Genomic DNA, 16,312 nt, shown 5'->3' on the forward strand with positions numbered 1-16,312 from the left:
ATTGAGTAAGCAGAGTTGCAAGTATTGGCAAAAATGAATTTGTGGTATTTTTAGCCACCAAAGTTCCAGAAGCAAAGTAGAGATACACCTGGACCTGAATATCTGCATTATTTGGTAATTTTTATTTATTTTATTTTGTTATTTAAAAAAATAGGTGCCAAATTAGGTCACTTGCTGTCTGGGCAATGTCATTTTTTTTGCCATAACCACAAATTGAAGAAATTGGCCGCTTTTTTTCCTTAGTCAAAATCATGTGCTTCCAGCCCCAAACATATTAGAGAAATCGTTTAGATTCATGAGCACTGTCTCTGTTCCCCACAGGCTAAGACCTTAGGGTGGTCCCTGCAACTCTGGAGCCCTCAGTTACCTGCAAAATGAGGAAGCTAGATTCTGTAATCCTTAGGCTCCCTTCCAGACCCAGCAATCTGATGGTATTAGATGCATCTGCTCCTGAATTCGGGCGTGAAATGAATTCAGCTGTGGTGCACCAGTGTGCTGGCTCTGCTTCATCAAAGCCTGAGCACACGATAGGCCTAGCACCATTTCACATAGCAGAGACAAAGGGCCACCCTCTGCTTCCAAAGGAATTGACACAACCTGTTTCTGAAGTGATTCACATCATCTTTTGAACAACCCAATGCTCAGAAAACAATCTAACAATCTTCACTGAGGTTAGGGATGTAAGATACGGTTTCTTGACAGTGTTTGGAATTGTGGAGAAAAGCAATTGAGGAAAGGGCATCTGCACCACGCAATAGGGAATTTAGTGCCCAAAGTCCATCAAAGGAATCCCGAACGATCCCTACAATCTGTCTCTCTCTCTCTTTTTTTCTCTTTGCCCTGAAAATAAACTGAGTTACTATTGGGATAACTATTCCCCTTGACTCAAATCAAAGGTCCTGGGCAAACACAGGTGCTAACTCTCAAAATGAAAAAAGCTCTGCTCCATCTTCAGCTAAGGGAGGCTGGATCCCAGCTCTTTAGAAGCCAGACCGCGCACACCCAGAGCATCCTCAAGAGACCAGGTTAAGGCCCGCGAGCGCGCCCCGTAGGGCACCGCCCCGGACGCAGCCCCACCCCTCACCTTGCCCTGCGGCACTGGGGCCTAGAAGGTGCGTGCGGCGCTCGGTGATTGGCGGCGGCCTGGCGCTGCCCGGCTGCCATTGGCTGCCAGGGCCTCTTTGTTCCCGGGTTTCTGTCGCAGGCCGGCTGCGGCTGACTGGGCGGCGGAAGTTCGACGCCGCCGGGCGAGTGGCTGCGAGGGGGCGGCGCCGGAGTTCCTCAGGTTCTCCAGGTCCGCAGTGGAGCCCAAGGCCAGCTGAACCCGGCGGTGAGATCCCGTACGGGAGGACGAGGGAACCCCTCTGACGCCCATACATGGACCTGGAAAACAAAGTGAAGAAGGTAGGGGGGTACTCGTGGTGGACGGCGGCCGCTTCACCTGCGCGGGTAGCGCAGAACGCGGCGTTCGGAGGTGCAGGGGCGGGTGGGCCGCCCTGCGTCTTCGGCGTCCCTGGCTCGACCCGGCCCCTAGGTTAAAGGAGGTGCTGGGCGGCCCCGCCAGCTCCTCAAACTCGAGAGCGACAGAGTTGGAAGCGCGAGCGAGGGCAGGCGCGGGACGCTTCTCTCCGGTTTCCCGGAGTCGCAGCTGTTGGAGGTATTGGAAACTTTACTGAAGATGTTTCAGCGTGCCTGGGCTTCCTCAAAAGGAAAGGACGAGCTTAGGGCGAGTGCGGACGAGACTGTGACACTTCCTGGCTCAGGAAGTTCAAGTTCATTAAGCCTTTGTGGTTTGGGGCACTGCTGTGCTTTGACAGCTCTGACCTCCTCCCTTCCACCTGGGCTGCCTGGGGCGCTCTAAAGTGAGTGTTGATTTAATGCACTGCCTTCGCACCCGTGCTAGTGATAACTTCTAATGTGATTTTTTTTTTTTTTTTTTCTTTTTGGTCATTCATTACTTGTCTACTGAAGCACTGCCTCCGTCTTAGGGAATTATCTGTCAAAGAGCGCATTCTCCCTGTTTGGCAGCTAGCCCCAAAGGGCGGTTGTCACTAGCGTCTCAGCGCTGGGATACATTTCCAGCCTGGCCTCTGCCTCGCAGGCATCAGAACCTAAGGCCCTACCTGAGCCACTCCCTGGTAATCGGGAGCCTGGTGTCGCCTGGGAGAAAAGGGTGGGGACCATACTGTGACTCAGAAGGAATGCTGATGTCACATTCGAGCGAATTGCTTTGTGCGAAAGTTCTCGTTCCAGAGGATTTGCTCATATTTTTTACTTTGTGGTAAATTTAAGCTAGCTGTCCCTTATCAAATAGGGGGGTTTTGCAGAGAGAGGAAGGGAAGAATAGAGAAAACAGTTTTTTTCTCTTACTCATGGTTCCTATTATTTTATCTTCTAAACATTAAGTTTTTGTCTTGAGCATTAATTCTATTTTATGCCCAGAGTTGGATTTTTGAAAATGGACACAAAGTATTGTGTTAGGAATGCAAAGTTTTAGGTTAGGAAGCTATTGACCAATAACAACTTGAAATGAGAAAACCTCGTTTTTCATTCCTTACTACTAAAATTCACAGGCACTCAGGTATCCAAGAACAGAAAAACATAAATTGATAAAGTAGCATGATTGCATTATATTCTCTTCCTGTTACGTTTAAATCTAATATTTTTGGTTAATCTTGCTTGCCACCAGGGAAGCATTTTACCCACTTAGCTTTCTGTTGATGAATACTACACTTACGTTGTTTTCAAGTGGGTAAGAGCTACTTAATTTAGTCCTTGTCTAAAATTTGGGGTGGGGGAGGGGTCATGTCTTTGCTTTTAAGTACTTATTTGAAGACAACTTTGTAAAAGTAAACATCTTTTGGGCTGGGGAGGATGCATAGGTGAAGCACAGGATTTTTAGGGCAATGACACTATTCTGTATGATATTATAAAATGGGGGATACGTGTCACATTCGAGCGAATTGCTCTGTGCGAAAGCTCTCGTTCCAGGGGATTTTCTCATATTTTACTTTGTGGTAAATTTAAGCTAGCTGCCCCTTATCAAATAGGGGAGTTAATACATTAATCAAAATCTATAGAATGTAGAACACCAAGAGGAAACCCTAATGTAAACTGTGTACTTTGGGGATAATGATGTGTCAATGTGTTTCGTCACTTGTAACAAATGTACTGCACTGATGTGGGATGTTGATAGTCGGGGAGGCTGCTGGAGACAGGGAGACATGAGGAGGTACACAGGAACTTCAAATTTTCTGCTCAATTTTGCTGTGAAGCTAAAGACTGCTTTTAAAAAATAAAGTCTGTTTAATAGGGGGAGAAAAATCAAAGACATTTTTGAAACTTTTTGAGACAAGAAGTGATTCTGAGGGGAAAAGTTCAAAGTTAAAAATTGTATGTGCTTGCAAAGGAAAACTCCAGATGTTATTTATAAACAATCTCCTTAGAGTTTGAAAATGTGGGTTATGATAAATAATGCCCTTGACATATGGTGTAATTTTTCTCCTTCATCCCCACTTTTCTTTTAGAAGTTATATTTTCAACCAAGAATCTTAACTTTCTCTAATCTTACTCTTCCTTGCCCCTACCACCCCAAAAATCATTCCACAAAATAAAATTATGAAATCCCATGATATTAACAAATCTCTGTTTCACTACATTATCTTCACTGATGATTCTTAGTCCTCAACCAGTAAATTGGAAGCCATGAAAAAACTCCAAAGATAATCACTTTGACTACAATTTGTGGGTTTCTTGATAGACTTGATGTTCTAACAAAAAGTTTCCCAGTAAAAGTTTGGAAACCTCAGGAATGTATTTGTGTTACTTTTAGCAATCGTTTTCTAACAAATTCAAAGAAGGACATATTACAAGACTATTTGATTTACCAGCAGAGCCTTCTTACCCTATTTTGGTACCTAGTTTTCAAGTCTCCTTTCTTTTTGACTTGGATATACAAGAAAAGTAAGAGGAAAGGCAGATTAGAAGTTGGAACAAAGACACAACCATTTAAGTACGACTAGTATGACTTGTTTTAAGATGAATGACATGTTTTTCTTCTAAAACTTTTACATTGTTGATTTCATAAGGAATTTTTTCCAGACAGATGAAAAGCATTATTTTTTCCACGTTAACGTTTCATGTAAAAAGAACTTAGATTGTCTTTATTAAACAGTGACTGAGATAGATGATACTATTATAATTTTTTTTGTTTGTAAAAGGAAAGCTCATCCACATCAGTTGTTCAAATTGGAATTAATTACCAGTTAAAACCCATCATCACAAAGACAAGGGGTTTTTATAATTAGACTTCACTATGTTTTGTTTTGTTTGAAGTAAGCAAGCTGTTGCTAGGATGTGGGAGCTAGTTTGGTTATACAAAGTTTTTGTTTTAATATACTTTAGAACAGAATTTGATTTTACGTCCTTGCCCTGTCTTCTGAGTTACACATCTATACCTCTTTTTTATGTCTTAAGTCTCATCTTATTTGACTGTGTGTCAGTATGGTCCATGTCTGCTTGGGAAAAACCGTGGACTTTGAAAAGCAGAAACAGTCTCCTTTTGCAGTGAATGGCAAATCATGGCTAACAGCCAGCTGTTTTCCTCTTTCCTTTCTGTGTTACTCTCCCATGAGAATTACTTTTTTCAATTAAAAACATACCAACAGAGAAAGAGAACCTCAGTAATTTCCTTTATACTGCCTGGAATTGCTGCAGGGCTTTAATTTTACCGTGTTCATTTTTTGTTGTCTCTCTAACCCTTCTATTTTGATTAATCCTAATATTTTGTATACTTTTTTAAAGACTCTTATTTATTTTACTTTTGCGATGCATTTTAAAATGTGATACATTTTAAAGATTACATGTGATGCATTTTAAAGATTACATATCACTAAAAATCCCCTTTCTCTGTGTCCAAACTTGTTTTCAAAACCTTTGTCATTAGTTAAAAGAGCATAGTGAAACCAAGTGAATATAATTGGAAAAAGTATGGAACTATAAAGATTATTTCCATTAGAAATTAGAATGAATTCTTTGCCTTAGGTAGCCCCTGGCTGGAGAAAGCAATACATGGTGGCCTGGATGCTCAAATCTACAATTGGATTCAAAGCTTGAAGGCATTCTTGCTGCAAGATTTAGGGCAAGGTACATCCATGGCTTTGCTTTAGAGGTGTTCTGCCTCTCAGAACAAGTGCAGAAGGAAATGACTAGTCCTTGGCTGGGCTTTTATAAAACTCTTCTAACCTGTGGTGTGATTCATTACATTGGTAGAATGAAAAGTCACTTTCTCTTAATCGCCTTGAATATTGGTTGGAGAAATAACTATAGTAGATTTTCTATTGATTCTGTTACTTTATGGTGTCCTATGAAGTAGAAATAGGAATTTATATTTCTACTGGCTATTGCCTGTGTACCATCAACTCACCCCATGACTTTGCTTTGGCATGGCCATACTCCACCTACAGTACTAAGTTTTTTCCATCCTTCAAGGACCAACCCCTCACACTGCATACTCCTCTAGAATCTTTCTCCATGCTCCCACCTAGATGAAAAATATTTTCTCCTGATTTCCAAAAACATGTTATTGGTAACACTTAGGACACTAATCACTCTCCACCTCTGGATTATACTTATCTGTTGTACATCTCATCTTCTTACCTTGCTTACAAATTTCTTGAGAAATGAATACATATCCTGTTATACTTGCATGGTTATTTTGTTTGCTGTTCAAAGCAATCTTAGGAGGTAGGCCTTAGCTCCATTTTCAGAATGAAGAAACAAGTTTAGATAGTGTAATCTGAAACCTTATTATAGAGAACCTTACTATGAACTTGAACCATAATCTGCAGAATTCATGCTCCTTCCATCCTGCCACCTAGCCTGAGCCTTATATTCTTTATCTTGCTCACTACATATATGTAGAATGATAACTGTTATAAAAAGAGAAGTTACATTTTAACACTTTTATTCATTTTTAAATGAATTACATTTGAAGAAGTAGTTTATATTCCAATAAAATTAGCATCCTACTAGTTTTTATATTTTGTTTCTATTTTATCTATCTTGTATGTATTTTTTTTAGTGTAAGTTACCATTGACATTCTTTGGGCAGAGGCAAAGTATAAGAAAAGTAAAAGTATTGTGAAAAGGAATTTCTGGGAAACTTCCACAGTCAAATAAATGGCATAAACTCCAACAATATTCTGTATTTTATCCTCTAAGATTCTTCTAACTTGCTGACTTTTGGTGAGAGTCAATTATGTAAAATGGCCCTAGGTAACAGTGACCCTGTATTTGCCTCTTCATTTTGTAAGTTTAACCAATGGCATCTGGAACTATAAAGGGATACTCATGGTCTTTTCTCCCTGTTGAGCTCTGCAGTTGATAGAAGGCCTTACACATAGCATGAGCAGGCTAAATCTCTCTTTCCTAGCAGCAAAGTGTTCAGGGTGCCTCTGGAATGGCAGACCAGACAGTTAAGAATATAGCAGCTAGAAACAAAAAGCTCTTAATAGTGGGAGGAGAACTATTTTTTTGTTTTAATTTCCTATTCATGCAGAAACATTTCTTGTGAAGCTGAGAACCTGTGAGAAACACCAAAATGGTCAGACATTTCATGAGGCTCTCATGGAGCTTCAGTGTGACATCCAGCATCGTAAACTAGGGATCAACATTATGGCCCATCAGTGTGCAACAAGAGTTACCAACAGGGACCTTCTTAGTGGAAAGAGAGTGATAAATTGGTAACATGGAAACTACTTCCTTTGTTCTTTTTCTGAGAACTAGAAGAAGGAATACAAGTTGGCCCTATGCTAATGTGAATGTACCTTTTTTACATACCAAATCACCAAAGTGTGTTCAGAAATTAGGAAAGGTCAGTAAGTCTCCAGCATATGTAAATATCTGTAGTGTATGGAAAGTTCTTCCATAGTATATCAGTTTCTCACTTCTGTTGAGCAGCATAATATATTTAAAATTGCCCTGAGCTGAGTGTCGGTAGTTCCGAGTCCACTATTTTTTGTGATATTGACCACTTTGGATATCAATTTATATTTATATAAAATTAAGTAGGGGAACCAGATGATTTCTACGGTTTCTCCAAGCCCTGTGATTCTCTGATCATGGAAAACAGTATCAGTAGTCTACTAAGTATAATGTTCCACAGTGCTTTAAAATCACCCAGACCCAGAACATGTATCTATATGGGTACATATATACATAAAGGAGATGCATAATTTAAATATTAGTAAATTCCATGAAGAAACTATGGATTGAACCAAATAATTTTTTTTCCCGCAAATCTTAGCTATCTTCAACTTGTTTGTGCTTAATTAATTTTCACAATATTTGTGGAGGTATTTGAAGATATTAGGTCAAGTTTAATTTAAATCTGTAGTATAAGGCTCTGAAGGCTGTAATAGTATGCGTCCCATAAGCCTAGGAGTGATGTATTACTTAACCTTGGTATTTAATTATGGGAAAATGAAAAATAATGGAGCATTCATTTTCTTTAAAAGTTCTCTCTCCCAAAATAAGGCTGTTAAAAAAAAAAAAAAAAGCCAAACTATGTGAGTGCTTTTTTATCTACCATGCACTATTCTAGACTCTGGGTTTATAATAGTGAACAAGAATACACGGAACTTAAGCATATATCATAGAATTATGCTATTGCAAGTGATGATAGAGCAAATGTAAGTGATTGAAAGTAAGCACAACTGGGACTACACCCATCAATGAACTCTTTATAGGTTAGCACTACATTACATTTCTAACACAGATAGTGAGCAATTTTGGTGGCGATCCCCAGGCTTGATTCTTGGTTTTGCAAACTTTGTAATTAGAGGTTATTTCATTTGTCTTAGGTAATGGCAAATGAAAAAGAAGGAGGAAAGCAGCTCTTATGTATTAGAATGTGAAACAGATTATGAATGGATAAAGCTATAAAAATAGACTTCTACCTATAATATACACAAACTGTAAGTCTTCTCCCTGACTACAAGTGCATTACAAAAGAGTCATTCTTGGATTTCCTGTTTGCAGACATAGCTAATTTTTGTTTGGTAACTACTGCCATGGTAACCAAAATCATGATTTTAAAATAATTATTAAATCATTAATATGCAGGATAGACAGGAAATTATTTTTTTTTTACAAGGTGGTGGTATCCAGGGAAATTATATTATGAAAACAACTTTTTCTAGGAGAGGAAATAAGGAAACAAAAGACTAATCAAATTAAAAACATTTCAAAACCCCAAATTTTCAGGATTTTAAAGAAAAATAATGTGTTAATTGATAACTTCACCACTGTTCTGTGAGTAAATACCATGTTTAAAATTTGCCACAAGCACTATTAGAGGATTAAATTTAGAGGTTATGCTTTTCAACTACCCAGCTACAATCTTTGACCGTCCTACAAAAGAACTTCAATTTAGCGTGGGTTTGTCAATTTTCTGTTCTAAGTGCCCTGCCTACCTAACATTCTAGTTAGATAATGGGGAATTAGAGTGATAAGGGTATGCATGACTATAATTTTCTAAGTATCACTGCATTTATTTTGGTCAAATTCATAAAAGTAAAAGAGCATAGTTTAGAATTGCCAATTTCTCTGCTCCTTAGTCTGTAAGAATGGGGGAGACTGCTCGGATTTGAGCGTGGCTTAATAAAGTGGGAGCAACCAGTGGGGATTGCTGAAATCTCATCTACTGAATGACAGCAGAGTTACTACTATGTAAATATACTTAATCTGAAATGCTGAATCATCCTCAAGCTATGAGTGATTTAGCTCGTGTTTATCATTGTGACATTCTGGTCGCTGTGAAAAGCTGTAAACAGGAGTTTCAGGGTGTTCGTTGCATAGCTTAGCTGACCAGTGAGCCTAGCAGAAATGAGGGGCTGAAAGCTTAGCACAAATGCCTTGAGGCAGAGTCCATTGATGCATCTCTAGCCACAGTGAACTTTTTCCCTTGCTTTGTCTGATGATAAAGTGATATCATGTTTCATTGAAAAATGACCACGTAGATGTTAGGTAGATTTTTGTTTTTATATGAGCATAACCTGACAATCTTAACAGAATGAGTCATAAAGTAAGGATGAGGATCCAATTTTTCCTTTATGAGGTACTGGCCTACAATAAAAATAACTGGGGGGTTAAAAAAAAGTTACCCTTTGTTTTTCATGGAGATATTAAAAGTGCAGTTTAGATTTAAAACTATAGACTCTAAACTCCATATCTATCAGTATCACCTGTTGAGCAAAATACCAATGTGAGCTTTGATAGATTTTGAAAAAAAAAAAAAAAAAAAAAAGGAAGAAAGGAAGGAAAATGAGTGAGCAAGACAGATATGTAAATTAACTACAGGGCTGGATTAAATGACATAAGTGCAATCATACACTATTTTTCCATCTGGGATAAGAACCTTTTTTTAAACAAAAATCTGTCATGGGCTGATATTTTTAAAAACTAAAAATTAATTACTAAAACAAAAGGCAAATACAAGGCCAATTAACAAATTATTAAATGCAAAAGACACAAAATTATTTTAAGTATATAGTAGTTCCTAATTTTCTGCACTGAGTTTCTCTGTATATCTCATCACCGATTAGTGACTAACAGTTTGCAAACTGCCACACCTTGAGTAGCACAGCAATAATAGAAATACCAACAACTCTTACAAAGTCTCAGAAGCAGAAGTAACTAACTTTAATTGAGTGGGTTGGGATTATTTTATCAAAGAAAAACCTTATATAGAATAAAGAAGGTTTCATTAGGCAAAGAAAGCATTCCATAAAGAGGAAGTAGCATGAACCAAAGGTACCTAGCTGTGAAAAGTCAGTAAAACCACTATTAACATTTTCAGTTTTGTCTCTTCTAAAATAAAGCTAAAGTAGTGAGCTGCAGTAATTTGTAATTTTTTCACAGTACAGGTTTGAATTAAAGAAATATGTCACTGAGCTAGTATCAGACCTTAGTCCACAGTTGAAGAGTTTCTGATCTCCCTTAACTTTGATGATGATTTAATATGTCATGTCCTCTGCTGAGAGAGAGGAGGAAATTTCACATTAGAGTCTAGCTCATGTAAGCTGGTCTTGACTTTGAGCTGTGGACTGGGACCACATTGGTGCCATGTCTTCATCCTCCTTAGATCAGTGACACAAACAATAAAGTTCATGCCCAACTGCAGGTGCACCTTTTAAGCCTCCTCTTATCCCAGAGCAGTTGCATGTCCAGTTTCAAAGTCAAGGAGAGGAGAAGTCCAGTCTAGCAACTATGACTCTATGGCAGAGATATGATGTTGAATACTGTTACATGGGAATGAAGGTTTTGGACCATTGCTTCAATCTACCATATGTACTATAGAGGGACAGTTGAATGTAGGGCTTGAGGATACTTTTCTGAAGATCTTTCACGTATCAAAAGTATTCAGAGATGATATTTTGTACAGTATCACAGACTACACATATTTCAAAGCAGGGTAGTTTTTGATCATTCTGAAAAACTGTAGAGGAAAGTTAACCTTGCAATATCCCTAACTTGAGTTTTAGAAGGTCCGTTTTTTAAAGATAGTCACTCTTCTGTTAGCTTTGAAACACAGACTTCTCCAAATTCATTCCAGTCAGGTCATGTGACTTCCATGTTGCCCGAAGAAATGTAAAACTCATTTCTTTGGGAAATGGCAAGTTGCCTAAGGTTTTGAAAGGGAATTACAAAATATTACCTTTTATATACTGCAACAAATGGAAAATATATTCTGCAGACATTCCAACAATATGTGTTGGACTCTGTCTGTGGTAACAGAATAGAGGGTTACCCCAAGAGAAATGGTAGAATTTAAATGTAAAAGGAGGGAAGACAGATTTCAGTGGCTTAACTCCACAGCTCTTTTAAGATGTCACAAGTAAATCAGTAGAGGTGTTATTCATTGTTACTTTCTCATGGACCAGATGAAATTAAGCTAGAGGATGGGATCATCCTGTGGACCACCGTTGCTCACTTTTCTGTAGCAGGGAATTTAAAGGAAGCAGCACAGACTTTGACATCTCCAGACATAAATTTGGACCCCATCTTTGATACTTACCCAGTAATTTGGCAACAGTTGCTCCTTGATTTCAAAGAGCTAATCTGCAAAACATGGATAATACTTATTTATTGAATTATTGTGAGATTAAATAAAGTAGTACATGTAAACGTTTAGAACGGTGCCTGACACATAGCAAGGACCTGATCAGTGTTGATTATTAATGTTCTCTGATCCCAGTTTTGTTTAGTTTGACCTTAGTACCAATAAATAAATGTTTTGAGAACCAGAATTGCATTAAAGTTGGGTATCAGCTTTAGAACTCTGGGTTCAGTTCTTGGCCCTGGCATTTATTAGCTGTGTGAATTTGGGAAAGGTACTTAGCCCTGTAAACCTTAGTATCCTCATCTGAAAATGGGTTTCAACTATCTACCTCACAGGATTGTAAGGGTAATTGAGATGAATATCTTAAAGCACAAAGTATGGTGCCTACACATAGACAGTAAATAAGTATGTCACACTTCTCTTCAAGAAATCCAATCTAGAGGGAAGAAAATCCTGCATAGATCTTCATGCTATTTAATAGACACCTGAATATATCAAGAATTTTATGATGGCATGCTCTCAGTAAGTTATTGCCACTTGGTGCTTTGTTGGACACAAAGAAATATCCATTTAAAGCTCAATAACTGCGGGATATGTTAAATTACTGTATTTAACTATTTTCCTTTTGCTAGTTTGAAAATCATTCTGATGTATATTTTTATGATAAATTAAAAGTTATAAATAATTATCTCCAGAATTTGAGTACCTACCATGTGCCAGTCACTGTGCAAAGTATTCAAAGCTGTGGATATTAGGTTCTCTGAGAAAGTACTTGATTGAACACTACAGTGTATTGTGGTCCAGTACTGGGAATTGGTTTGTTTTCCTAACTGGAATATTTGTCAGAGTTTCTACGGTAAATTACAGAAATGGCTACAATTCTTTGCAGCACCTCCCATTAGAAAGTGGAGTCTGTTTTTCTTCCCTTTGAATCTGGACTGCTTTCTGACTTATTTGGGCCGATAGAATGTGGTAGAAGTGTTGTGTGAGTCCTAAGACCTTGCTTGTTTCTATTGCTCTGTTGCTGGGATTTAAGTCTTAACAGCCTCCCATGACGAAAGCTGTCGAAGGAGTCTTACAGAAGGCTTTCCTTACTCTGAAGTACACTCATATTCATCTGTACATCTGAAAGAATCAAGAATCAATGTACTGTAACTTCTCTAATTTCATTGGTGACTTAAGACTGAGCCCACTTTCTACTTAGACAAATCTAATTTTGATATTTATGAATGTGTTGTTCCATCAAAGTGAGAGAACATTAAATTAACATGCAACTGCAGAATTATCTTAGTTGTAAATAGGTGGTATATCCATATTTTGAAAATTGTCTAATTTCCCTGGATCACTAGACAAATTTTAAATAATGTCTGTGTACTTTCTTCGGTGGTATAGTCTAAATATAGAACAAAAAGTATGGTAATCCAGACCACTTCTCTGCTACATCAGAAGTTAAAACATGGGTCAAAACTTAATTAAGGCTCTTTGATTTGTGCAGGACAACATATAAATAAACATAATTCAGTTTTGTTTTGTTCTTTTTTCAGACTAAGGGATGGTATGAAAAGGGCATGCAATAAATAAATAAGCAAGCATGAGGACCTGGCAGTAGGGTTCCTACATCTCTCCCTTCCTTTCTTGGTTTCGAAGACCCCTATCCTTGCTGGAAGACTTTTTGTTTTAAATGCCTGTGGATGCCAATCTTGGGCAAAAGAGAAAAATGAGAGGACTGTCTTTTTGCACCCCCTTTTCTATTTCCTTTGCTGTCTCTGTTGGCCATTACTCTCTAGGTTTTCTTAGATTCTCCTGCTCCTCTAGGCAGCCTCCTTCAGTGAAGCCCTCAGCCAATACGATGAACCTTTTTATTTATTTCCAATCTGTGAAAACATGTCTGTACTGCCCTCTTTTTCTGCATGTGCTCCAATTAGATAGTTAAAGAATTAGTGGCAATAAATCACTTCATTGTACAGTCATCCCTCACCCACGTATTATAATGGGTTACCCCTGAAGAAATAATATCATAGCCCTTAGGCATGGCAAGAATGATGGCAGTATTCAAGTTTGAGGGTAAAGAGCCTTAATTAAGGCCTCTCAAAGCTGCACTCTGTGGGATTCACCCTTTAGAAGCAGCTGTGGAGATAGTGATACAAGACCAAATTAGGAATGGTTGCCATGATCCAGATTCTTTTAAGGAACTCCTACAATGCCTTTTGGAATCAGGTTTTTCAAGTCCCTTTTATAGTAAATAAATAGGAGGTTTTGAGGGCTGTTTATGAGCACATGCCATTGCAGTGTCCTTCAGTGGAGCCAGAGCTCAGCCAATCCTAATTAAGAAGCAGTTTCAGCTGCAGTCATCACTTATTATAATAATTATGACATTTTTATAGCCTTACATTCTCTTTCTCAAAGTAATGGATTCAGGAGGAGGCCTTTTCTGAGTAGAGTCCACAGAAGAGGTATTCTACTGGTAAGCATTTCAAATCACTTTCTTCTCACAGCAATATAAAAATAATTTGATAGTAGTCAGTTTGAAAATGTTTATAAGGAACCAGCTTACACTGAGCAGATGGAATATATTTTTATCAGTTGCTTACTTAAAATAAGTACAGACCTTTTTTAATTTTTACTTTTATAAAGGGGGGGGTTAAATTTTTCTCCTAATAATATTGTAAGGTTACATATTAGGTTTCAGATACTACTTATCTAAGTAGTATTATGAGGGAAGGAAGTGCTAACTATAAATACTACTTAATTTGAATAAAATAATTTTGCCTCCTTATATCACATAGAAGTACTGACTTTATTTTACTTCCATCTCCAGATGGATTTATATAATAGAATATAAAAATTTATATAAATCTTTTCCAACGTTTATTCTGTGTTCTTTAAGGATGACTGTGGCATATTATAAAAATTGTGACATTTTTATTCCAAATACATTTGGTATTTTAATCATCTGTTTGCAGCTGTGTTCTGTAACACAAATTGAAAAAGAAAATGAAATTTAGAGCCCAAAAATCATACTACCCTGTCTTCTGAAAGACCTTTTCCTGGTTCTGAGTGAACAACTAACAAATTGAGGGGAATAAGTATTTATGAGGAACGAACAAAGTTCTGCTTTAGATGCCCATTGGGTGAAGAGAATTTAAATATTTGAAATGGGAAAAATAAAGAGAAGTGGTAGATAAGCACCCTGTATACCTCTGTTCCTTTTTCATATGTCTGTCTCATCATAAGTCACTTAGTCTTTGGATTTAAAATCAAAACAGAAAAGAAGATACAGTAGGCAGCATCTAAAATTGTTCCCAATTACTCCTCCCTACTAGTATTCACACCCTTGTGTACTGCCCTCCCATTGATTGCAGGCTAACCTGATCAGTTGCCAAAAAATGAAATACTGCAGAGTGATGGCATCACTTCCAAGACTAAGGATTACAACTTCTATCTTGTGTGCTCTTTCTCTCTCTGGGATCGCTTGCTCTGAGAAAAACCAGCTACCATGTCATGAGATACTCATGTGGGTAGACCCATGTGAGAAATCTGAGAAGTGGGTATCTCCCTAGTCAATCCTTGAGATGGCTGCAGTCCAGCTGACCCCAATTACAAACTTATAAGAGGCTCTAAACCTGCCCATCTACTTAAGCCACTTCCAAATTCCTGACCCACAGAAACTATGACATGATAAATGATACTTTCAACCCCTAAATTTTGGGGTAGTTTGCAACTAGTACAGAGATATTCCATTATGAATCCAGAAATTTAGTGATTTGAAAAATATGAAAAGAATATTTTGCCTCATTATATGCCCCTGACTACTGCATAATGTATATAATCTTACATATAATATTGAAGATGATTTTTAGTACTAGTCATAGCTATATGTTTTCAATAAAATCTTTCAAATTTGAAATATAATTTGTTCATTTGTATTTCTTGCTCATTCTTTTACATTATTTTTCTTTTGCTGTAACATTGAAAGAGAACGATTTTGCATCAGGACCCTGCAGATTTTTCTTGACTCACTCTCATTCTTCTGAGGATCCCCTTGTGTGTGAATTTATGACTTTGGGGACTTCCATGTTAGTGTAGCTGATGTGCAGACATTCAGGTTCCTCGTAATAAGTCCCAGGTTTGCCTAGGATGGAGGAATTCCTGCCAGGCAAACAATGAGCAATCAGATCAAAATTGATTGTTATAGAGAAGTTACAGATGAGGAATATTACTCTTTAAATTACTATTTACCTTTGAAGTTTCAGTTTGGAGGGAAAAAAACAGTGGCTTTATAGTTAAGTGCATAGGGTTTGAGTCAGAAATGCCAAGATGCAAATCTCAATTCTGCCAAGTGCTAGCTGGGTAGTCTTAGGCAAATTAAATAATTTCTCCAAGGCTCACTTTTCCTTTTATGAAATAGGGATGATAATACTTTCCCAACAGGTTATTCAGGATTAAATGTGATGGTATGTGTATTTTGGCTGGCGGGTAGTGACATTTTAACAAAATGTGGTTGAGGTGTTTTTATTAACACTTCCACCATCACAACCCTTAGTACTCTTTTTTTTTTGAGACGGAGTTTCGCTCTTGTTACCCAGACTGGAGTGCAATGGCGCGATCTCGGCTCGCGGCAACCTCCGCCTCCTGGGTTCAGGCAATTCTCCTGCCTCAGCCTCCTGAGTAGCTGGGATTTCAGGCACACACCACTATGCACAGGTAATTTTTTTTTTTTTTTTTTTTTTTTTTTTTTTTAGTAGAGACAGGGTTTCACCATGTTGACCAGGATGGTCTCGATCTCTTGACCTCGTGATCCACCCGCCTCGGCCTCCCAAAGTGCTGGGATTACAGGCGTGAGCCACCGCGCCCAGCCTTGTGCTCATTTTTAAAAGTATAGTTAAAAACATTTGAACGTATCCTGCCAAAACTAAAATTTATTACTGTTTCCTAGAAATTTAGCAGGATCTATATCTGCTCTTCTTCAAATATGTTACCATATTTATTGAAGTACAGATGTTTTGGATAATCAGCTACAATCTGATTACATCTGAAACTCAAGTCGAGAAATTGTCTCAATAACAATACCTTTGTCATTAACTTAATACTGTTACTGCCTTAAGAAATGTAGGTACAGATTGGGTAGGAGGCATCTACTTTAATTTGTTGAAGTTCCAGAAAATTTGACTTACTACCTCCAGAATACAT

The 16,312-nt window shown here is 37.9% G+C and overlaps 1 protein-coding gene across 4 annotated transcripts in view; it reads left to right on the top strand.

Moving 5' to 3' along the window:
• The first annotated feature begins 1,207 nt into the window (after positions 1–1,207).
• Positions 1,208–16,312, top strand: part of TES (testin LIM domain protein) — a 53,730-nt gene continuing 38,625 nt past the window's right edge. For 2 of the 4 annotated variants that reach the window (XM_035254188.3, XM_054237470.2), the window contains exon 1: positions 13,513–13,586. Coding sequence is in view for 1 of the 4 variants with exons in the window: in XM_009002736.5 (XP_009000984.1) it covers positions 1,378–1,404 (27 nt within the window). In the remaining 3 variants the exon portion in view is untranslated. Of the gene's footprint in view, positions 1,658–13,512; positions 13,587–16,312 lie in introns of those variants that run through there. The other 2 variants (XM_009002736.5, XM_009002737.5) reach the window with 2 other exon arrangements.

Source organism: Callithrix jacchus, chromosome 11, assembly GCF_049354715.1.
Source record: "Callithrix jacchus isolate 240 chromosome 11, calJac240_pri, whole genome shotgun sequence".
In the NCBI taxonomy this organism is placed as follows: domain Eukaryota; kingdom Metazoa; phylum Chordata; class Mammalia; order Primates; family Cebidae; genus Callithrix; species Callithrix jacchus.